Source organism: Mustelus asterias, unplaced genomic scaffold (assembly GCF_964213995.1).
Source record: "Mustelus asterias unplaced genomic scaffold, sMusAst1.hap1.1 HAP1_SCAFFOLD_171, whole genome shotgun sequence".
Taxonomy (NCBI): domain Eukaryota; kingdom Metazoa; phylum Chordata; class Chondrichthyes; order Carcharhiniformes; family Triakidae; genus Mustelus; species Mustelus asterias.
In genome coordinates this window covers 721,328-746,947 of record NW_027590177.1, presented here as the reverse complement: position 1 = coordinate 746,947, position 25,620 = coordinate 721,328, and the positions used below count along the sequence as shown (strand labels likewise).

Here is a 25,620-nt window from a genome sequence, read left to right as displayed (position 1 = left end):
CGAGGAGAATGTGCAAACTCCACACAGACAGTGACCCGAGCCAGGAATCGAACCCGGGACCCTGGAGCTGTGAAGCAGCAGTGCTAACCACTGTGCTACCGTGCTGCCCCCCATGGAACCCAGAGGAAGATACAGGTTCAGAGCTCAGACAATGAGGAACTTTAGAAGCAGTATTTTTCTGGTGGGCTGTTGGAGGTAGTAGAGGTAATTCATTGGATGTTCTCAATCTTAAAGAAGTTCTATGAGCTGCTTACACTTGTTATTAGAAGTGAGGATGGAGGAAAGAGGGAATGGGCAGAGCATCTCAAAAGCTCCTAACATATTGGAGATATCAAAAAGATTGACACTCAGCTTAACATACAGCTGATTTATTTAACTTTTAACCAGAAGATTAAAAACATACAACTGGCCTGGAGTTTATCATCAGCAGTAGAAACAGACCCCAAAGAATGCGATTCAGTACTGGTTGTGATTAAAAGTAAAATACAATCAATGTAGTTATTTCTGAAATCACTGGATCTCAGCGGATGGGACGAATGAGTGACTCTCTTCCCACATTCAGGGGGAGTGAATATTCACTCCTCAGTGTCAATGCGCTGGTGTACAGTGGGAAGAGGTTACCTAAACTCAGACCAAAATGACAACACTTGAATTGTCTCTAGTCAGTGTGGATTTGTTGATGGGACAGCAGTTCCCTGGAACTTTTGTTGCACTTTCCGCAGTTCAGTCTCATCAGTGTGGATCTGCTGGTGCGTTAGCAGGTGGGATGAATTAATGAATCCCTTTCCAGACTCAGAGCAGGTGAATGGTCTCTTTCCAGTGTGAATCCACTGGTGTGTTCAGCGGAGTGGACATCTGAGCAAATCCCTTCCCACACTCTTTGCAGGTGAACGGCCTCTCCCCAGTGTGAATCCACTGGTGGACAGTGAGGTCGGATGATTGTGTGAACCTAGTCCCACAATGAGAGCACCTGAATGGTCTCATGTCAGTGTGAAACATGCTGATGGCGCTTCAGTTCCCAGAAGTTTTGCAGCACTTCACACAGTCCATGCATTTAAAAGGTCTCTCCGCAGTGTGAACTGGTTGGTGTCTCAACAGATATGATGAATGAGTGAATCCCTTCCCACATTCAGTGCAAGTGAACGGCCTCTCCCCAGTGTGAACGAGCTGGTGTCTCAGCAGGTTGGTTGAATTCACGAAGCTCTTCCCACACTCGGTGCAGGTAAATGGCCTCTCCCCAGTGTGAACGCACTGATGAGTTTCCAGTATAACTGAGTAACTGAATCCCTTCCCACAGTCCTCACATTTCCACAGTTTCTCCATGCTGTGGGTGTCCTGTGTCTCTCCAGGTTCCACAGTCAGATGAAGCTTCGTCCACACACACAACACACGTACGGTTTCTCCCCACTGTGAATGGTACTTTCTCCTTCCATGTTTACAACCCAATGATTTCAGGTTTGAATAAATTGAGTGACTCCATCAGATTCTGATGCGATGTTTAGTTTGAGTTTTCCAACTGCAAATCCTTCCTTCCAATTGCCATGTGAAATTATTTCAAAACAGAGAAAAGGGAATGAGAGAATGCAAAAGCAGGCTGTGAAATTGAGCTGAACAAATTTGGTAATTTGTGGGGCAGACACTAGAAAAATGTGACCATGAAAACTGACATTGTTGTGAAAAACTCAACTGGTTCACTGGTAGGGGAACCTACCACCTTTTCTGGACTGACACCAGGCTCTTCTCTATGGGAGGGGAGGGAGAGGGTGAGAAGTGGAGCGGCATGGGGTGACGGGAGGGAATTTTATTTACTTACAAATCAACCAACCTCCACCACCGAGGAGGACCAGGGTAGTCGGTGTATGTGAACATCATCCCTCCAAAATCCCCTTCAAGTCACACATCACCCTGACTTATCTGGCATCTTATTCTGGATGAACAGAAATTCCCTCCATTTAGCATCATAGAGTTCTACAGTGCAGAAAGAGGCCCTTTGGCCCATCATGTCTGTGCCAGCCAGCAAGCACCTATCTATTCTAATCCCATTTCCATTCATTGGTTCATAGCCTTGAATACTATGGTGTTTCACCTGCTCATCTAAATGCTTCTTAAATATTGTGAGGGTTCTTGCCTCTACCACCCTTTCAGACAGTGAGTTCCAGATTCCCACCACCCTCTGAGTGAAAGGTTATTCCTCCACTCCACTCTAAACCTCCTGCCCCTTAACTTAAATCTATCTCCCTGGTTATTGACCCCTCTACTAAGGGGAAAAGTTCCTTCCAATTTACCTGATTTATATTCCTCATAATCTTGTACACCTCAGTCAGGTCACCCCTCAGCCTTCTCTGCTCGAAGGAAAACAACCTCAGCCTAACCAGCCACTCTTCATAGTTGAAATGGTCCAGCCCAGGCAACATCCTGGTGAATCTCCTCTGCACTCTCTCTGATGCAATCACATCCTTCCTATAGTGTTCCAAACAGAACAGCACACAGGACTCGAGTTATGAGTAACAAGTGTTTATACAGCTCCAACATAACCACCTTATCTACCTGTCCTGCTGCCTTCAGGGATAATTGGGAATGCTCCCCAATGTCCCTCTGGTCCTTTATATTCCCTGGCCTTATCCTCGCAAAATTAATCACTTCATACTTTTCAGGGTTAAGTTCCATTTGCCACTGTTCTGCCCGTCTGACCAGCCTGTCTGTATCACCCTGCAATCCAAGGTTGTCCTCCTCGCTATTTACCACACCACCAATGACAATCTGTTCAATTCTATCACACACCCGTCCCTGCTTTCTGTACCTACATTGTCCTTCCACACAGTGAACACAGATGCAAAATACTCCTTTAATGCTTCAAATACATCTTCCGGCTCCACACCCAGGTTGCTGAATGGGCAATTAATTCCTAACCTACCAACCTACTCTTTCCCTGATTACCTTCTTGCCCTTCAAATATTTATAAAGCATCTTGTGATTTCTTTCCTTCTCTGCCACCGCTCTGCCTCATCAATAAGACATTGGGACTCAGAGGGTTGATGCAGTTTGATGGACAAGTTGTCTCCATTCTGAACAATGGGGAACAAGCCCCTCCCAGTCATTGACAATATTGCCCCCTACAAAGATGGCGATCACCCATGCGCACTGCCGCATATTGCCCCCAATAAAGATGGAGGCCGTTAACGCGCGAGCCGGTCTCAGGGATCTTTGACCCGCTCGATGCAAATGGAGTAACCGGAGAATTTTGGGGGGAGTTCACAGATCCGCATAACCTGTTTATGAAGCCTTCCCGTCCACTCGCCGGTTCCATCGTAGCCACCGATCGGCGATTTTCCGCTGACAAATTACGGATCTGAGGTCATAAGCATTCGCCGTCGCCATTACCCGGAATGCGCAGGCTTCAGTCGGAGCCCCTCTTTCACGCTGATTGGTTGGAGGACCAGCTGCTCCCCCACGGTCCTCCAGGCCCGCCCCCTTCCCCCTATTGGTCCGCAGCTGCCGTCAATCACCCTCCCCGGGGCATTGCGAACTAGCACATGCGCAGTCCGGTCCGGCTGATGGAGGTTGAACACTCGATCTGATTGTGGAGCATGCGCAATTCCTTTGTTCGCCTCGGGAGCGAGAGTCCTTTGTCCCGGAGAAGCGGAGTCAGCGTTAGGCGGTGGCTGCGAGGATCCGCAAACCCTTCAGAATCATTGTCAGCTCCCTGGTTTGCAGCTGCGGGGCTTCTCCCTCCCTCCCTCCCTCCCGGGAACAGGCCCAGGTTAACGGCCCCATCCTGGCTCAGCCACTGGAGGATGGTTCACATCAGAGGATGGGGGAGGGGGACAATAAATAAGAGGTTACACTTTGGCCTCAAATCAATGAGGACTCTGATCTCTGGGAAGGAAGGAAACCCTGGGAGGTGGGCGGGGAGGATCCACAAACACCCGCTGGAGGCCCCAACACCCCCAGTAAGAAGCTGCAGCTCCCTGCAGTGACCGGGAAAGAAAATAATTGATTTTATTTTCACTCTGTACAAAAGAGAATTGAACCCAGCCAGAATAGAGGGTGGGAGAAAAGATTTGTGAAGATATTTCACACTGGGTTTGCCAGGCTGACCAACTCTCTCAGAGAAAATGAAAGGACATCCTTCATGAGTCTGTCAGAGCAGGTGAGCAGTATTGTGTGTGGTGCTGCTGGAACTGCGTGGGTGGACAGGGGCTGGTTGGCAGCCAGAACAGTTGGAAGAGGGTGCTGCACAGATCCATCTTATGGGTGAAACAGCGCCCATACACCATGCAGCCTGGCACAGTGGACTCAAACACGGGACAATCCAGTGAAATATGAGATGGTTGTTCAATGTGCGAGTTGGTTGCAGGACAGGGAGGAGGGAAAGTGTTCAGGATGAGGATTTACTGCTGCACAGGAACAAGTGAGGAAACTATGTTCCACAGAAAGTAGAAATGTCTGTTCTGAATTTCGATCCCGTACTGACAGTGATGTTTCTAAACTCCTTTGACAGGATATTTGAAATATACACACATTAAATCGTCCAACCTGGAGAGACACGAGGACATCTACACCATAGAGAACCCATGGAAATGTGGGGACTGTGGGAAGGAATTCAGTTCTCCATCCCAGCTGGAAGCTCATCAGCGCAGCCACACTGGGAAGAGTCTGTTCATCTGCACCGTGTGTGGGAAGAGTTTTAGTCGAATGTTCAACCTTCGCACTCATCAGCGACTTCACACTGGGGAGCGGCCATTCACCTGCTCTGTGTGTATGAAGGGATTCAGCAGTTCATCTCACCTGCTGAAACACAAGCGTGCTCACACTGGGGAAAGGCCTTTCACCTGCTCCGTGTGTGGGAAGGGATTCACTAACTCATCTGATCTCCTGATACACCAGCGACTTCACACCGGGGAGAGGCCGTTCACCTGCTCCATATGTGGGAACAGATTCACTCAGTCACAAAACCTAATGAGACACCAGCAAGTTCACAAGTCTTCTGGAGGCAGATTCCCCAGTTATTGAACAGGTAATCACATCCTGCACTGACCCATGTGCATTCTGATAGCTATGGTGTGTTTCTGCTGCTGTTAATAACTGCTGTAACCAGCTTGAGTTAACAATTCAGGTATTTGTTCAAGTTCAGATGGACTAATGTATCAACCAGGGTCTAATTGAATAACAGAGCAGACTTGAAGGGCTGAACAACCTATTCCATTTCCTGAGTAGTCTGTCCACAGGACAGAACCGCTTCCCACACATAGAACATAGAACATAGAACATTACAGCGCAGAACAGGCCCTTCGGCCCACGATGTTGCACCGACCAGTTAAAAAAAAAAAACTGTGACCCTCCAACCTAAACCAATTTCTTTTCGTCCATGAACCTATCTACGGATCTCTTAAACGCCCCCAAACTAGGCGCATTTACAACTGATGCTGGCAGGGCATTCCAATCCCTCACCACCCTCTGGGTAAAGAACCTACCCCTGACATCGGTTCTATAACTACCCCCCCACAATTTAAAGCCATGCCCCCTCGTGCTGGATTTCTCCATCAGAGGAAAAAGGCTATCACTATCCACCCTATCTAAACCTCTAATCATCTTATATGTTTCAATAAGATCCCCTCTTAGCCGCCGCCTTTCCAGCGAAAACAATCCCAAATCCCTCAGCCTCTCCTCATAGGATCTCCCCTCCATACCAGGCAACATCCTGGTAAACCTCCTCTGCACCCTCTCCAAAGCCTCCACATCCTTCCTGTAATGTGGGGACCAGAACTGCACACAGTACTCCAAGTGCGGCCGCACCAGAGTTGTGTACAGTTGCAACATAACGCTACGACTCCTAAATTCAATCCCCCTACCAATAAACGCCAAGACACCATATGCCTTCTTAACAACCTTATCTACTTGATTCCCAACTTTCAGGGATCTATGCACACATACACCTAGATCCCTCTGCTCCTCCACACTATTCAAAGTCCTCCCGTTAGCCCTATACTCAACACATCTGTTATTCCTACCAAAGTGAATTACCTCACACTTCTCCGCATTAAACTCCATCCGCCACCTCTCGGCCCAACTTTGCAACCTGTCTAAGTCTTCCTGCAAACTACGACACCCTTCCTCACTGTCTACCACACCACCGACTTTGGTGTCATCAGCAAATTTGCTAATCCACCCAACTATACCCTCATCCAGATCATTAATAAATATTACAAACAGCAGTGGCCCCAAAACAGATCCCTGAGGTACACCACTTGTAACCGCACTCCATGATGAATATTTACTATCAACCACCACCCTCTGTTTCCTATCCGCTAGCCAATTCCTGATCCAATTTCCTAGATCACCCCCAATCCCATACATCTGCATTTTCTGCAGAAGCCTACCATGGTGAACCTTATCAAACGCCTTACTAAAATCCATATATACCACGTCCACTGCCTTGCCCCCATCCACCTCCTTGGTCACTTTCTCAAAAAACTCAATAAGGTTAGTAAGGCACGACCTACCTGCCACAAAACCATGCTGACTATCACCTATCAATTCATTACTCTCCAAATAACTATAAATCCTATCCCTTATAATTTTTTCCAACATCTTGCCGACAACAGAAGTGAGACTCACCGGTCTATAATTCCCGGGGAAGTCTCTGTTCCCCTTCTTAAACAATGGGACAACATTCGCTAACCTCCAATCTTCTGGTACTATACCAGAGGCCAACGACGACCTGAAGATCAGAGCCAGAGGCTCTGCAATCACTTCTCTTGCCTCCCAGAGAATCCTTGGATAAATCCCATCCGGACCAGGGGATTTATCTATTTTCAGACCCTCCAGAATATCCTGCACATCCTCCTTATCAACTGTAATACTGTCTATTCTACTCCCCTGCAACCCAGTGTCCTCCTCAGCTATATTCATGTCCCCTTGCGTGAACACCGAAGAGAAATATTGGTTCAATGCTTCACCAATCTCCTCCGGTTCCACACATAACTTCCCTCTGCCATCTATAACTGGCCCTAAACTTGCCCTAACCAACCTTCTGTTCTTGACATACCTATAGAACGCCTTAGGATTCTCTTTAACCCTATCCGCCAAAGTCTTCTCATGTCCCCTTTTAGCCCTTCTAAGCTCGCTCTTCAACTCCCTCTTAGCCAATCTAAAGCTTTCTAGTGCACTACCCGAGTGCTCACGTCTCATCCGAACATAAGCCTCCTTTTTCTTTTTAACCAACAAAGAAACTTTTTTGGTACACCACGGTTCCCTAGCCCTACCAATTCCTCCTTGCCTGACAGGGACATACCTATCACAGACTCGCAGTAGCTGCTCCTTGAAAAAACTCCACATGTCGGACGTTCCCAGTCCCTGTAATCTCCTAGTCCAACCTATGTTTCCTAATTCTCTCCTAATAGCCTCATAATTACCCTTCCCCCAGCTAAAACCACTGGCCCGAGGTTCATGCCTATCCCTTTCCATCACTAAGGTGAACGTAACCGAATTGTGGTCACTATCACCAAAATGCACACCAACTTCCAAGTCTAGCACCTGGTCTGGCTCATTTCCCAGCACCAGATCCAATATAGCCTCACCTCGAGTTGGCCTATCTACATACTGAGTCAAAAAACCTTCCTGCACGCTTTGAACAAAAACTGACCCCTCTAACGAGCTAGAGCTATAACAATTCCAGTCAATATTAGTCAAGTTAAAATCCCCCATAACAATTGCCCTATTACTTTCACTCCTAAGCAGGATTGACTCCGCAATCCTTTCCTCAACCTCTCTAGAACTTTTAGGAGGTCTATAAAAGACTCCCAACAGGGTGACCTCTCCTCTCCTATTTCTAATCTCCGCCCATACTACCTCAACAGATAAGTCCTCATCAAACCTCCTCTCTGACACTGTGATACAATCTCTGACCAATAATGCTACCCCTCCCCCTCTTCTACCTCCTTCCCTACTTCGACTAAAACATTTGAACCCCGGGACCTGCAGCATCCATTCACAGAGTAGGTGAATGGCCTCTCCCCAGTGTGAACTTGCTGGTGCCTCCGCAGGTGGGATGACTGAGTGAATCCCTCCCCACACTGAGAGCAGGTGAACGGCCTCTCCCCAGTGTGAACTTGCTGGTGTATCCGCAGGCTAGATGACAGAGTGAATCCCTTTCCACACTGAGAGCAGGTGAATGGTCTCTCCCCAGTGTGAACTCGCTGGTGTGTCCGCAGGCTGGATGAAGCTCTGAATCCCTCCCCACACTGAGAGCAACTGAAGGGCCTCTCCCCGGTGTGAACTCGCTGGTGTCTCCACAGGTGGGAGGACCGAGTGAATCCCTTCCCACACAGAGAGCAGGTGAACGGCCTCTCCCCAGTGTGAACTCGCTGGTGTGTCCGCAGGCTGGATGAAGCTCTGAATCCCTTCCCACACTGACAGCAGGTGAACGGTCTCTCCCCAGTGTGAACTCGCTGGTGCGTCCGCAGGCTGCACAACTGACTGAATCCCTTCCTTCACAGCACGCAAGAAACAATACTTTTCACTGTCTATGAATACATGTGACAATAAATCAAATCAAATCAAACCCTGCACATTCTTCCTTTTCTGATAACAGTCTAAGTCCCTCCTGAATGCCTCAGTTGAACTTGCTTCCACCCAATCTAGGCAGTGCTTCCCAAATCCGAACATTTGTGCTGGAAGGGATTTGCTCAGTCACCGTGTCTCATTGAACATTACCCTGCTCACACTGAAAGGAGTGTTTACATGTTCCCAATGTGTGAAAACCTTTAAAAGCAGACATGAAATGTGCATCACCAACTCATTCACATGAGGGAGATATCATTCACCTGATCCATGGATGCAAAAGGACTTTCCCTTTCTTCCAACCTGTTGAGACACCAATTAGTCCACAGAGGAGAGTAGTTTTTATCAGCTTTGGGTGTGGGAAAGGCTTCATTCAGTCATCCAACCTGGGTGGCACGGTAGCACAGTGGTTAGCACTGCTGCTTCATAGCTCCAGGGACCTGGGTTCGATTCCCGGCTTGGGTCGCTGTCTGTGTGGAGTTTGCACATTCTCCTTGTGTCTGCGTGGGTTTCCTCCGGGTGCTCCGGTTTCCTCCCACAGTCCAAAGATGTGCGGGTTAGGTTGATGGGCCGTGCTAAAATTGCCCCTTAGTGTCTTGAGATAGGTAGGTTAGAGGGATTAGCGGGTAAATATGTAGGGATATGGGGGTAGGGCCTGGGTGGGATTGTGGTCGGTGTAGACTCGATGGGCCGAATGGCCTCTTTCTGTACTGTAGGATTTCTATGATTTCTATGAACCTGGTTAGACACCAGTGACTTCACAGGTGACTGTAGAGGTTGGCTTCTGCTGTCATTACTGCTGTTTTTTAAAAAAGTTTAAAGTTTATTTATTAGTGTCACAAGTAGCCTTACATTAACACTGCAATAAAGATACTGTGAAAATCCCCTAGTCACCACACTCTGGCGCTTGTTCGGGTACACTGAGGGAGAATTTAGTATGGCCAATGTACCTGACCAGCATGTCTTTTGGACTGTGGGAGGAAACCAGAGCATCCAGAGGAAACCCACACAGACATGGGGAGAACATGCAGACTCCACAAAGACAGTGACAAAAGCTGTGGATCGAACCCGAGTCCCTGACACTATGAGCCAGCAGTGTTAACCACTGTGCCACAGGGCCACCCAATTGGACTGAACAATGTTCATTCTGCGAGTCAGGTTTTGCTTCTGACAATAATAACCATCCTATCTTGACTGGGCTTTACTTCTGGATAAATATGAAATTCATCAACTTTTTAAAAAATATATATTTTTCTGGATTTTTTCTTTTCCAAAGACTACAGAGCTTTTACATTATTTCTGCTGAGGAACCATTATCACTCTCCATCCATTTCAGGAAACCTCATCTGGTAAAGATCTGTTCCCACAGGATTTTAGCTGTAGTGTCTGCATCATTTTTACAAACAGGGAAAGCTTCAACCACCAGCTAAATATACCTGTAATTAGCAGGATATACCAGTCTCCTCCTTTTAGTGTGGAGAGTGAGCCGGTATAATCAAGCTGCATTGTTTCCCAGGGAAGATCAATAATATGGGATGTGTTCATTAGGACAATGCATTTTGCAGGATCTGATTAGTTTAGATACAGATGAGGCACAGCTTCAGGTGCTGATGGACATTCTGACGCATCCTCAGCTGCTGATAGTATGATCATCTTGTATAATATTGAGGAGTCAAAAAACAAGAAATATGCCTTGCTTTGATCTTATACTACCTTTCTAAGGTGTGACTAAAGTCAAATTCAAACCATGCTTGTGATTTTAAAAAAACTCTATGTCAGATGAGTGAGTCCTTACTTGCTGTGAGTGATGAGGAAAAGTTTTTTCTATGGTGCCCACCCTCTTTGCCCACAGTCACATTTGGGTCAGCGTCCTGATAAGTTTTTAAAAGACATTTACCTGGAGTCTGTCGTACAAGTCCCAACAATTGTGTTTTGAGTGGATCCCATGGAATCTCCTCTAGAGCAGCTTTCCTGGTGATTCAGTTTGCCTGGTTATTACCATCACTCCCTTCACTAACTCCTGCTGCTGATCTACCTTCACCTCACAAATAGCAATTGTCCTGGACACTTACCAGCAACATCCCCAATCTTTCAGTTTGGAGTGGTGAGGAGTGGTTTCCTTTCTGCTGTGGAGAAGCCGTGTTTTCTCCCCCAAAGGGGTAGGTTTTCTGTGAGGGAATTACAACCAAAGGAGCTTTCAGAATATTTGGTGATTGTATCAGTAACAGTTTGAAGGCTGTGATCACAATAAATTCAGATTTCTGGGCCAACTGTTGTGGTTGTGGTGGATATTTAGTGAGGATATGACAACTGTTGTGGAGAATCAAAGACACAGCTCCAGTCTGATACGGACCTTGTTCATAAAACCAGATCACATAAACCCCAGTGCAATCTAACAGTGATTTGTATTTAACAGGTCCATTGGACATGACCTCTTTGCCTGACTAATATGTGGGATTCTTTCATACTGAAACATCCCAGCCAAGTAATAATTCTGAAGATTTAGGACATTAATTCTTTTTCTTTGTAATTCCATCAATCAATTACTCTTAACACACTGGAATACTCCCTTGTCCCTTTAGGATAATATCACTACAGTATATGGGGGTCTGCAGAAATATATAATTAATCTCTGGCAGGCACTTTGTGTGCTTAATGGGCACTTTATATCTGCTCAATGAATTGGATAATCAATCTTTCCACAGGGGCAATTGTGTCTGAGAACTATCCGACTGGAAAACTTTTTCCATTAAGGTCTCAGATTACTGCAGCAGATATACATTGTTCTGACTCTGCCAGCAGGGCTGTGGAATTAATTGGATAGATCTTCCAGAGAGCCAGCAGAGACATAATGGGCCAAATGGTTTCTATTTGTGTTGTATCATTATATAGAAGAGTGAATATTCAGTATCAGGGACAGAGAGAGGAACCAGTGACTGTGCGATTGAACCCAGCCAGAATCAGCACCATCAACAGAGGAGTTTGGATACAGGAGTTGGGACGTCTTGTTGAAGTTGTACAAGACATTGGTAAGGCCACACTTGGAATACTGTGTGCAATTCTAGTCACCCTATTATAGAAAGGATATTATTAAACTAGAAAGAGTGCAGAAAAGATTTACTAGGATGCTACCGGGACTTGATGGATTGAGTTATAAGGAGAGGCTGGATAGACTGGGACTTTTTTCTCTGGAGTGTAGGAGGCTGAGGGGTGATCTTATAGAGGTCTATAAAATAATCAAGGGCACAGATCAGCTCGATAATCAATATCTTTTCCCAAAGGTAGGGGAGTCTAAAACTAGAGAGCATAGGTTTAAGGTGAGAGGGGAGAGATACAAAAGTGTCCAGAGGGGCAATTTTTTCACACACAGGGTGGTGAGTGTCTGGAACAAGCTGCCAGAGGTAGTCGTAGAGGTGGGTACAATTTTGTCTTTTAAAAAGCATTTAGTTACATGGGTACGATGGGTATAGAGGGATCTGGGCCAAATGCGGGCAATTGGGATTGGTTTAGGGGTTTAAAAAAAGGGCGGCATGGATAAGTTGGGCTGAAGGGCCTGTTTCCATGCTGTAAACCTCTATGACTCTATGAGTGAGAGGGGAACCGGTGTAAAAACTTTGATACCTCTGTGTGATCCACAGCGGATCTTCCAGAAATAGAGCACAGCAAATCACCAATTCACAATATTTTGTTATCTCAAATGTTAACAATTTTATTTTGTATTAACTGTTTGAGAATTCAATGGTGCAGTTATCACCCAGCATTCGCTGCGGGTGTGAAGGTGCCCTATTCACGCCACAGGCGCCCAATGCGCATGCGCAGTGTCACTTTACTCGGAGCCCTGCGAGTGCGGGAGACGGTTTTTCCAGCGGTGAGAGTCGATGGGGCGGAGGGCGGTGCAGAGCCGGGGTGGGGGAGGGAGCGGAGGCTTCACAAACACCCGCTGTAGGCCGCAAGGTCGGAATCAGACCCTACGGGTCTCGGGTTTGCAGCTGCGGGGATTTTATCCGGGATCAGGCCCTGTGCCGCGGTCGCCATCTTTGTTCCGCGGGGAGCAGGGCGCATGCGCAGTCAGTGGGCGGAGCGAAACCAGACAATGTTGGAAAAGCTCAACAGGTCTGACAGCTTCTGTGGGGACAGAATCAGAATGGAGTCAATGTTTCCAGTCTGGATGACCCTTTGTCAGAGCTAAGGGTAAAGAGAATCAGAAAAGATTTATACTATGGGGTGGAATGGGACAAAGGGAATGTAATTAGGATAAAGATGGCACGGCTTCACCTGAAAGGGGTGTTTAGGATCTTGGATGGTGAGCAGAGAGGAGGTAAAGGGGCAGGTGTTGCACCTTCTAGCAGGACCCAGACCTTCCTGTCATTTGCCACTTCAACAGACCAGACTACGCTCTAGTCCACATGTCCATCCTTGCAATGTTCTGGTGAACCCCAATGCAAACTGGAGGAACGATTGGGCACTTTAAAGCCTTCTGGATTGAACATTGAGTTCAACAACTTCAGAGCATGAACACTCCCCTCCACCATCACCCCATTTCCATTTATTTTATTTAATCCTGTTTCTTCTTTTCATCTCATTCATCCATTTTTATCATCCTTCTTTCTCTCTTTCATTTTTCCACTTTTCCAATCCCACTCTCCTTGCCTCCCCCACCCCCACCCCACCGTTCAAGCCAACTGCCTGAACCATCTGTACCTCTATTCTGCCAATCACACATTATGATCCCTTAATGGACACTTTTAGCATTTCTCTCTGTCATCTTTACCCTAATTTACATTCTTTTTGTCGTTTTACAGCTCCCCCTCCCCCACCCTCAATTTCTTTTTGATTTTCTTTGTCCTTAGCTCTGACGAAAGGACATCCAGACTCAAAACGTTGGCTCTATTCTCTCCACAGATGCTGTCAGACCTGCTGAGATTTTCCAGCATTTTCTCTTTTTATTTCAGATTCTGGCATCTGCAATGGGTGGAGCTCCAGGGTCCTGGTGACCAGGAGAGAAGATGTTTGATTCGTTGACCAACAGGGCTGGGTTACTGTACACCCTCTTCAGAGGGGGTGGTTATGCAGGGTGAATGTGTGGCCATCCGAATAACAGAAGAAAAGGATCATCAGAATTAGGAGCAGGAGCAGGCCATTGACACATTCAGTACACATTCAGTACACATTGACACATTCAGCTCGACCATTCAGTAAACTCATGTCTCATCTGATCATTGTATTTTCCTCCAGCCCCAACCTCCCTAACCCATGAGTGGGAGTGAAAATGGTGTAGAAAGCAGTCTTGAATATACTCAATGAACCAGCCTTGACTGCTCACTGGGGGAGAGAATTCCACAGGCTATTGGTCCTCAGAGAAGAAATTTCTCCTCATCTCTGTCTTAGAGCCTTATTTTTAAATTGCCTGCAGTTCTAGATTTCCCGTTTTGGAGAAACATTCTTTCAGGACTTATCTTGTCAAGCACCAACATAATCTTACATGCTTCAGTAAGCTCATCTCTCATTTATCTAAAAGTTAATGAGTACAGATGCACCCTGCCCAAACTTTCTTCATAAAACAAACACATTTATGCCTGGAATCAGCTTAGTGAATCCTGTCTGAACTGCTCCCAATGTAAGCATATTGATCTTAAATAATCGTACACAAGGAAATAGGAGAGAATGTTACAAATTTCTATCTTGGACTGACTGATGGATTTTGGAAACTCCTTTAGCAGGGAGTTGCAAGGGGAGGATTTACACAGCAATCTCAAACAAGGAAAATGTTTATCTCATAATTTCTAACCACAGTTGACACATGACTCTTGTAACCTCCTTTTACAGGGAGTTAGAAGATTTGATGACTGCAATTTTTCCCTGACTCCAGTACTTCTGATATCTTTCCAGCTGCAGGCTCCAGGAGGAGGTTTTAAATTTGAAAAGAGTGAAATTGTTCCAGAGGTGAGTATTATTGAACATTCACCTACAATTCAGAGTTTTTAGTGCTGTGCTCTGTTATCTGTGAGAGGTTCCTTGGCTCTGGGGCTGCTGTGATTCAGCAGCAAGTTCACACTGGGGAGAGGCTGTTCACCTGCATTGTGTGTGCAAAGGGATTCAGTCATCCAATCATAGAATCGATGGAACGGAGACAGGCCCTTCGGCCCAAACTGGTCCATGCCGATCAAAATGCCCATCCAAGCTGACCCCATTTGGCTGCATTTGGCCCATATCCCTCGAAACGTTTCCTATCCATGTATCTGTCCAAATACCTTTTAAAAGTTGTCAATGTCCCTGCCTCAACCACTTCCTGTGGCAGTCCATTCCACATATGTATCACCCTCTGTGTAAAAAAGATGCTCCTCAGGTTCCCATTAATTCTTCCCCTCTTAACTTAAACCTATGCCCTCTCATTCTTGATTCCCCAACCCTGGGAAAAAGACTGAGTATGTTCACCCTATCCATGCCTCTCATGATCTTATACACCTCGATAAGATCACCCCTCAGTGTCCTACGCTCCAAAGAAAAAAGTCTAGTGTATCCAATCTTTCTCTATAACTCAGTCCCTTGAGTCCTGGCAACATCCTTGTAAATCTCTTCTGCACTCCTTCCACTTTAATAACATCTTTCCTATAGCAAGGCAACCAAAACTGAACACAATATTCCAGCTGCGGCCTCACCAACTTCCTGTACAACTACAACATAACTTCCTAACTTCTATACCCAATGCCCTGACTGATGAAGGCCAGCATGCCAAAAACCTTTTTCACTACCCTACCTACCTGTGACTCTACTTTTAGAGAACCGTGCACTTGAACTCCAAGTTCCCTCTGTTCCTCGATACTCCCTCAGGTCCAGCCATTCACCGTGAAAGTCCAACCCTGATTTGACTTTCCAAAATGCAACACCTCACATTTATCTGTATTGAACTCCATTTGCCATTTCTCGGCCCACTTCCCCAGCTGATCAAGATCCTGCTGCAATTTTTGATAACCTTCCTCACTGTCTGCAATACCACCTATTTTAGTGTCATCTGCTGACACATCAGTGAATTCACACTGGGGAGAGGCCATTTACCTGTTATGTCTGTAGGAAGGGATTAACTCAGTCATCCCACCTGCTCAGACACCAGCGAGTTCACAAGTGGTTACAGGGGTTGGATTCTGCTGTTATTGCTGCTGTTAATTACATCCAGGATTGAACCATGTTCATTCATCTGAGTCATCAGTGCAGACTTGATGGGCTGAAGAGCCTCTTTCTGCACTGTAGAGATTATGAGTTCTTAAAATTCTGTATGAATTAAACATAATTTTACGATTTCTGATTTCTGTACATCTGGAGAGAAATTCCACTCCTTTGTGAGCATTTTGATTGATTTGCTGACTTGCAATAATGTTTTAAATTCATTATTCACTTTAAGCCAGTGAGGAAAGAATGTTGAATTGCAACTTGAATTGTCTATTCTCAGTTTCTGAGCTGTACTGACTGTGATGAGATTTTAAACTCCTTTTACAGGATATTAAAAGGGGAGGATTTGCCAACAGAAATCTCAAAACTTCACACCAAGCTCTGACAGAGTCACTCATTTGGACGGGGAAACCATTGCCTGTTTAACCATCAGAGTGTCAGGAAAAGCACCGAGACGCAGACACCCACACCATGGGAAAACCGTGGAAATGTGGGGATTGTGGAAAGGGATTCAGATTCCCGTCTGTGCTGGAAACACATCAACGCAGTCACACTGGGGAGAGACCGTTCACCTGCTCCGTGTGTGGGAAAGGATTCAGTGATTTATCTACTCTGCTGAAACACCAGCGAGTTCACACTGGGGAGAGACTGTTCACCTGTTCCAATTGTGGGAAGGGCTTCACTCAGTCATCCCATCTGCTGACACACCAGCGAGTTCACACGGGAGAGAAGCCGTTCACCTGCTCCGTGTGTGGGAAAGGATTCGGAGATTCCTCCAGTCTGCTGAGACACCAGAGAGTTCACACTGGGGAGAAACCATTCACCTGCTCCAATTGTGGGAAGGGATTCACTCAGTCATCCCATCTGCTGAGACACCAGCAAGTTCACACTGGGGAAAGACCATTCACCTGCTCAGAATGTGAGAAGGGATTCAGTGATTTATCTACCCTGCGGAGACACCAGCGAGTTCACACTGGGGAGAGGCCATTTACCTGCTCAGAATGTGAGAAGGGATTCAGTGATTTATCAACCCGACAGACACACCAACGAGTTCACAATGGGGAGAGACGATTTACCTGCTCTGACTGTGGGGAGGGATTCACTCAATCATCCAACCTGCTGAGACACCAGCGAGTTCACACTGGGGAGAAGCCATTCACCTGCTCTCAGTGTGGGGAGGGGTTCACTCGGCCATCCCACCTGCTGAGACACCAGCAAGTTCACGAGTGATTACAGGGATTGGATTCTGCTGTTATTGCTGCTGTAAATCACATCCAGGACTGAAACATGTTCATTCTAACAGTTGGTGAAGTGGGAGGTTCGGAGGGTTTCTTGCTGCTGGACTGGCCGGTCTCTCAATTTTCATTCCAGTGGCTGATTCCCTTTGAGCGAAGGCACATTTCCACTGAAATGATCCACAAAAGCAGGTGTCAGATGAGACTGAGATGAGGAAAAAATTCTTCAAAGGACAGTGAACTTGTGGAATTGTCTACCACAGAAGGCTGTGGAATCCCAGTCACTGAATATGTTCAAGGAAGAGATAGATTTATTTTAGATTTTAATGGCTTCAAGTGGTATGGGGAGAATATGGCATTGAGATCGAGGATCAGCCATGATCATATTGAATGGTGGAGCAGACACGAATGGCCTGCTCCTAGTTTCCATAGAGTACATTAATTTTACCCTGGATAGTAAATAGTCTTTTTCCTCCCACTACAGGTATCTTGTCGTTTTTCCGTCCTCGTTCTGAGGGTTGGCCGCGCTCTGGACAATCTTTCTCCACTGCCTGTCCCATCGAGCGGCCGGTCCACATTCTGATATTATCCACCCGTCTCAGGCCTTCCTTGCACACATTTTCCAGGTGTTCTGTCTCACATTACCTCTTTCCAAACACTCCCTCCCTTTTCACAACACGTGTCCAAAATAGGTGAGCTTCCGGGATGTGAGAGCCTCAGACAGGTTCCGGTGAACACCAGCTTTCTCCAGCACCCACTCATTCACCCACTTTGCCGTCCGTGACACACGGAATATCCGTCTGAGTCCTTTCATTTCAAACACTTTTATTGGAACCTCGTCACTCTTAGAATCTTAGAAGTCCTACAGCACAGAAAGAGGCCATTCGGCCCATCGAGTCTGTACCGACCACAATCCCACCCAGGCCCTACCCCCATATCCCCCCGCTAATCCCTCTAACCTACGCATCCCAGGACACTAAGGGCAATTTTTAGCATGGCCAATCAACCTAACCCGCACATCTTTGGACTGTGGGAGGAAACCGGAGCACCCGGAGGAAACCCACGCAGACACGAGGAGAATGTGCAAACTCCACACAGACAGTGACCCAAGCCGGGATTCGAACCCAAGTCCCTGGAGCTGTGAAGCAGCAGTGATAACCACTGTGCCGCTCGTCTCGATGGTCCAGCTTTCACAGACGCACATTGTCACTGGCCACACAAGGACTTTCAGGAGATGAGTATTCATTGTAACCGAGATGCTGGGGCTGCTCCATACTGTTTTCACTGAGATTACAACACCATGAACCTTAAGCCTGGCCTGAATTTATTGATAGATTCTGTATCTATCACTACAGGTAGTTCTCAGATAAATACATTAGTCTCTGTTCCATTGAGTCTCCAGCACAGGGCCGGGCCAGTCAGCTCTTTTGGTCTGTCAATAATTTGGTCCACATCAGCCTCCACCTACCCCACTGCATCTCCTCCCGATCAGTATATCCTTCTGTTACTGTGTCCCTCATGTGTGGATCTAACTTTCCTTTCAATGTATTCATGCTGTTCACCTCAACCACTCACCATGGACCAAGTTCCATATTCTCTGTTATTTGGGGTCAATAATGAATTGCCCTTCTTATTAACATCAGAATTTGGATCAAATTATCAAATTAAACAATCAAATTAAATGAATGGCGGGGGGGAGTCCTTTAAAGGGACAAAAACTAAACCGTGAATGAAAAGTTAAAAACTGAAAACTATGATGTGGTTCTGGTGAGAAATGAAGAACTCCAGCCCCCGCAGTGCCCACGGAAGATCTTGTGTTGGTCGTCACCACATGCTCCCTCTCGAGGGCCACCCGGTCACAAACATGGGCTGGCACAGTGGTTAGCACTGCTGTCTCACAGCTCCAGGGACCCGGGTTCAATTGCAGCCTTGGGTGATTGTGTGGAGTTTGCACATTCTCCCCATGTCTGCATGGGTTTCCTCTGGGTAGTGTCACAGTAGGTTTACATGAGCACTGTAATGAAGACACTGTGAAACTCTCCTAGTCGCCACACTCTGGTACCTGTTCGGGTACACTGAGGGAGAATTTAGCACTGGACCCAGTTAGGTTAGGTGCCAATGCACCTAACCAGCACGTCTTTTAGACTGTGGGAGGTAACCGGAGCACCCGGAGGAAACCCACACAGACACGGGGAGAACCTAGACTGTGACCCAAGCTGGGAATCAAACTCAGGTCCCTGGCGCTGTGAGGCAGCTAACTGCTGTGCCACCGTGCCACCAATGATCCATGTGAATGTTAAATAAGAGACAGACAAGAATTATAATCCCTAAACTATTATAATGGTTTATTCAAAAAGAGTAAATAATACAAGAGAAATTAAAACAATGAGTCTCACTGCCTTCTGCCTGTCGGGGACCCTTCTAACGACAGCTGGTCTGGAGCTCGAGAGGTCCCGGCAACGTTCGTGATCCCGGTCCAAGGTGAAGACCAACGTACCCGGGTCGAAGCCCCGCCCCCCGTGTTTTACAGTGCGGCACAAACAACCTGACAGGAGATTTGGTCAATTCCCAGGCTTGGGAAACAATATACAAATACAGCACTGGAAGGTCAGCTTGTTTCTGTAGCGCAGCTGCTTCTTTAGGTTCTCACAGCATGAATAAATGCTGAGTTGACTGGTGAATATCTTAACTCTTTACTTTCTATACATTCCACCCTGAGATTCAGCAGCCAACGCAGCAATCCCATCTGTACCTGTATAAGTTCCTTCACAGCAATGACCTGTGTGAACAATGCACGCACTCTGTGCCACAAGACAAGTAAAATGAACAACAAAAGGGTACAAAGTCGCAGTATGACAACAGGGTGTAACATTAAAGTAAAAACAGCGGATGTTTTGGGTGACCATACATTACAAACATCCCACCAAAGGTGAAAACTGAGGCAATTAAGTTCATTCGATGTTTGGTGAAGTTTGCCTTAAGCACAGGTCATTTCCACACTCTGCCTAAGAAGATGTTGCCTGTCTTAACTTAGGTGTGCAGAAACGTGTGTATCTTGTTCAATAAACCTGCATAATTTATTAAGTTCAATTGAAGGCAGATGCACAATACCGTGGGTGTGTCTATATCAAATAATATGTTCTATTAGTAAGTACATCAAATATGTCCCATGCAGCTTTCCAACATTGGTTTACAGGGGGTTCAAGCTATCTGGCATTCAGATGTACATTGTGAGTGCTGGTAATAGTTTTTTTAAATTATTCATGGAGTCACATGTGGGCCAGACCAGTTAAGGACGGCAGATTTGCTTCCCGAAAGGACATTGTGAATCAGATGGGTTTTTTTCTGACAATCGACAATGGTTTCATGGTCATCAGTAGATTCTTATTTCCAGATCTTTTTCATTAAATTTCACCATCTGCTGTGGTGGGATTTGAACCCAGGTCCCCAGAACATTAGCTGAGTTCTGAATTAGTAATCTAGCGATAATATCACGAGGCCATCGCCTCCCCACCAAACTTGTCCAATTTCATGCATAATAGTATCATTAACTGGCGATAATTCCTATTGACATTGGCCATGACTCAGCTGTAAGGTACAAGCTTCATGTATGAGGAGTTATGTAGAGGACATACCACCACAAAAGGCCATTGGCTACAATCCGCCGCACTGAGCACGGATGCCTGGACAGTGACGTTATACAAATCATATTTCTGTCCTTCTCCACAAGTACATTTGTTTTGAGTGCATATTTTACTGGATGCCTTCCATCCCCCATGCATCGGGAGTGAACGCAGCTTAGGAGATACAAGCCAAGCATGTCGAGCAGCAATTATTTCCCCTTTTCTGTGGGGTTTGGTTTGAGATATGTACCCACACCTTGCCACCCTTACATACAGGTGTGTCATATTCCCTGTCTGGAGGAAGAATTGAAGGGACAGGTTGTTTTATCATCTTACTCAAGAGGGTTCATAGAATCCCTACAGTGCAGAAGGAGGCCATTCGGCCCATCCAATCTGCACCGACCACAATCCCACCCAGGCCCTACCCCCATAACCATACTTATTTACCCTATAACACCCTGACACTAAAGGGCAATTTATCATGGCCAATCAACCTAACCCGCATCTTTGGAGTGTGGAAGGAAACCGGTGCACTTGGATGAAACCCACGCAGACACGGGGAGAATGTGCAAACTCCACACAGACGGTGACACAAGCCAGGAGTCAAATCCAGGTCCCTGGTGCTGTGAGGCTGCAGTGCTAACCACTGTGCTGCCGTGCCACCCCTCCTTTTTGTGGCCTATTATTCAAATTATGTAAGGCCTTTGCCACTCTTTGAGTGTGTGGTCAAGCTTGATTTGTTGTTTCAATAGCCCATTCATGTGTTCAATCAGGCCAGGCTAGGGGATGTGCAATACCCAATGTATTCCATTCATTGACTCCTATGTGATACAAATGTCATCCCAACTTGATTTTTACACGGTGAGATCTTATTCCTTCGCACCTTATCACATTATTATTCTTGATCACTCGAGCTCTGATTTTTCACTGGCCATGCTAGGGTAGGATTATAACCATTCATTAGAATCTACTCTCGCTTTTCAGTCCAGTGCTACTTGGAGTATACCGTCACTTCAGTGACTATCGGGTCATAGTCCCTCACAGTTCTCATCACAAATTTATGATAAAATAATTTAAACAATGCCTGAGAACGCTTAACTTCTTAATCAACTACCTACCACTGTTTGTTGATTGGTCGGACCCCCTTTTCACAGATTCGGGTATCTCAGCCACTGAACACCAGCCAGTCCTGGAATAAGTTTAATTCTAACTCAATGAGGAAATATTCTCACCAGGTCCTCTGTCAGGGCACTGCTAAGCAGCTTTAATGGTCCATGATTGCAGAAACTGAGCTGTAGTCAAATTTGATTGAGTTTTTTGAAGGGGTAACTAAGAAGATAGATGAGGGCAGTGCAGTTGATGTTGTCAACATGAACTTTAGCAAGATCTCTGACAAAGTACCGCATGGTAGGTTGTTGCATAAGGTTAAAATCTCACGGAATCCAGGGTGAGGTATCTAAATGGATACAAAATTGGCTTCTTGACAGAAGCCAGAGGGTGGTTATAGAGGGTTGTTTTTCAAACTGGAGGCCTGTGACCAGCAGTGTGCCTCAGGGATCAGTACTGGGCCCACTGTTACTTGTCATTTATATTAATGATTTGGATGAGAATATAGGAGGCACGGTTAGTAAGTTTGCAGATGACACCAAGATTGGTGGCATAGTGGACAGTGAAGAAAGTTATCTCCGATTGCAACGGGATCTTGATTAATTGGGCCAGTGGGCTGACGAATGGCAGATGGAGTTTAATTGAGACAAACGCGAGGTGATGCATTTTGGTAGATTGAGCTAGGGCAGGACTTACTCAGTTAATGGCAGGGCGTTGGGGAGTAACAGAACAAACAGATCGAGGGGTACAGGTTCATAGCTCCTTGAAAGTGGAGTCACAGGTGGACAGAATGCTGAAGAAGGCATTCGGCATGCTTGGTTTCATCGGTCAGAACATTGAATACAGGAGTTGGGACGTCTTGTTGAAGTTGTACAAGACATTGGTAAAGCCACACTCGGAATAGTGTGTGCCGTTCTGGTCATCCTATTATAGAAAGGGTATTATTAAACTAGAAATAGTGCAGAAAAGATTTAGTAGGATGCAACTGGGACTGGATGGTTTGAGTTATAAGGAGAGGCTGGATAGACTGGGACTTTTTTCTCTGGAGCGCAGGAGGCTGAGGGGTGACCTTATAGAGGTCTATAAAATAATGAGGGGCATAGATGAGGTAGATAGTCAATATCTTTTCCCAAAAGTAGGGGAGTCTAAAACTAGAAGGCATAGGTTTAAGGTGAGAGGGGAGAGATACAAAAGTGTCGAAAGGGGCAATTTTTTCACACAGAGGGTGGTGAGTGTCTGGAACAAGCTGCCAGAGATAGCAGGAGAGGCGGGTACAATTTTGTCTCTTAAAAAGGTTTTAGATAGTTACATGAATAAGATGGGTATAGAGGGATATGGGCCAAATGCAGGCAATTGGGATTAGCTAAGGGGTTTAAAAAAAAAGGCAGCATGGACAAGTTGGGCTGATGGGCCTATTTCCATGCTGTAAACCTCTATGACTCCATAGTCCAGTCCCATAATGCCTCACATTCAAACTACAGTCCATCAATTATAACAGAATATGTGGCTGTATGTAGCTGCCTCGGCCATAGTCAACCCCAACACTGCCTTCTTGAACTGCGACAATGCCTGAGGTATAGGTGACCCAAAGTGCTGTTAGGGAGGGACTTCCAGCTACACCTTCCAGACTTTCATTAGAATGTAAGTGGGTTCCAGATTGATATATTCCATTCAACCACACCCAAGGTAAGTTATTCCAATTCCGTTATTGTCCAGGACCATATATTTACAATCTCTTTAAAACAGAAATTAAACATTCCCATTTGATTTCAGACAGTAACATATTCTGTTGGATTGATCTTTGTCAATGTCAGGCTGGGGTTGTTCCCCTTGGAGCAAAGGAGGTTGAGGGGAGATTTGATAGAGGTGGACAAGATTCTGACAGGTTTAGATAAGGTGGACAAAGAAAAGCTGTTCCCATTAGCTGATGGGACAAGGATGACAAGCAAATTTAAAGTTTTGGGTGGGATCATAGAATCAGAGAAACCCGACAGTGCAGAAAGAAGCCATTCGGCCCATCGAGTCTGCACCGACAACAATCCCACCCAGGCCCTACCCCCATATCCCTACACATTTACCCGCTAATCCCTCTAACCTACGCATATCAGGACTCTCAGGGGCAATTTTCAGCATGCCCAATCAACCTAACCCGCACATTTTTGGACTGTGGGAGGAAACCCGAGCACCTGGAGGAAACCCACGCAGACACAAGGAGAATGTGCAAACTCCACACAGACAGTGACCCAAGCCAGGAATAGAACCCAGGTCCCTGGAGCTGTGAAGGAGCAGTGCTAACCACTGTGCTACCGTGCTGCCCATGTGAGGAATAATATTTTGATGCAGTGAATGCTAATGACGTGGAACTCGCTGCCTACGAGGGTGGAGGAAGTGGAGACAATAAACAATTACAAAGAAAATTGGATGGGCATTGGGGGGGTTTCAAACAGAAATCCTGACTAAATATCTCTGAACTGCCTAACACCCGGTCACTCTGTGATCCGTGTGAAATTTGAAACCAGGTATTCACAACAAGACTCAAAGAGCATCAGCCATTGGAAGTAAAGTTGTGAGACCGGCCAGTCCAGCAGAAAGAAACCCTCCGTCCCTCCCCATTGACCAATATAATTGAAAGCAGAAACAATAACAGCAGAATCGACCACTGGAATCACTCGTGAACTCGCTGGTGTCTCAACAGCTAGGATGAAAGACTGAATCTCTTTTCACACACAGAGCAGCTGAACGGTCTCTCCCCAGTGTGAACTTGTTGGTGTTTCTGCTGGCTGGATGAATCACTGAACCGCTTCCCACAGAGAGCAGGTGAATGGCTTCTCCCCAATGTGAACTTGCTGGTGTGTCCACAGGCTAGATGAAGCTCTGAATCCCGTCCCACACTGAGGGCAGGTGAATGGCCTCTCCCCGGTGTGAACTCGCTGGTGCCTCCGCAGGTGGGATGACTGAGTGAATCCCTTCCCACACTGAGAGCAGGTGAACGGCCTCTCCCCAGTGTGAACTCGCTGGTGTGTCAGCAGGCTGGATGAAGCTCTGAATCCCTTCCCACACTGAGAGCAGGTGAACGGTCTCTCCCCAGTGTGAACTTGCCGGTGCTTCCACAAGCTGGATGACCGAGTGAATCCCTTTCCACACTGAGAGCAGGTGAACGGTCTCTCCCCAGTGTGAACTCGCTGGTGTGTCAGCAGGCTCGATGAAGCTCTGAATCCCTTCCCACACTGAGAGCAGGTGAACGGTCTCTCCCCAGTGTGAACGTGCTGGTGTGTCCGCAGGCTGGATGACCGAGTGAATTCCTTCCCACACTGAGTGCAGGTGAACGGTCTCTCCCCAGTGTGAACTCGCTGGTGTGTCCGCAGGCTGGATGAAGCTCTGAATCCATCCCCACACTGAGAGCAGGTGAAGGCCCTCTCCCTGGTGTGAACTCGCTGGTGTCTCCGCAGGCTGGATGACCGAGTGAATTCCTTCCCACACTGAGAGCAGGTGAATGGCCTCTCCCCCGTGTGAACTCGCTGGTGTATCAGCAGGCTGGATGACAGAGTGAATCCCTTCCCACACTGAGAGCAGGTGAACGGCCTCTCCGCAGTGTGAACTCGCTGGTGTGTCCACAGGCTGGATGAAGCTCTGAATCCATCCCCACACTGAGAGCAGGTGAACGGCCTCTCCCCAGTGTGAACTCGCTGGTGTGTCCGCAGGTTGGAAAACTGACTGAATCCCTTCCCACACTGAGAGCAGGTGAACGGTCTCTCCCCAGTGTGAACGCGCTGGTGTTTCTGCAAGGTGGCTAACAGAGCGAATCCCTTCCCACACTGAGAGCAGGTGAACGGCCTCTCCCCAGTGTGACTGCGCCGATGAGCTTCCAGCTCTGATGGGGCTCTGTATCTCTTCCCACAGTCCCCACATTTCCATGGTTTCTCCAT

General features: G+C 46.7%; 2 protein-coding genes across 2 annotated transcripts in view; both read right to left on the bottom strand.

Moving 5' to 3' along the window:
- LOC144485232 (uncharacterized) overlaps positions 1–25,620 on the bottom strand; it is a 155,905-nt gene that overhangs the window by 12,157 nt on the left and 118,128 nt on the right. The gene's annotated exons all lie outside the window — the stretch shown is intronic.
- On the bottom strand, positions 1,012–25,620 carry LOC144485231 (uncharacterized). The gene is given in 5 exon segments (XM_078203439.1): positions 1,012–1,299; positions 7,995–8,490; positions 17,031–17,134; positions 24,438–24,504; positions 24,506–25,620. Coding segments are annotated over 5 exon segments (2,070 nt in total).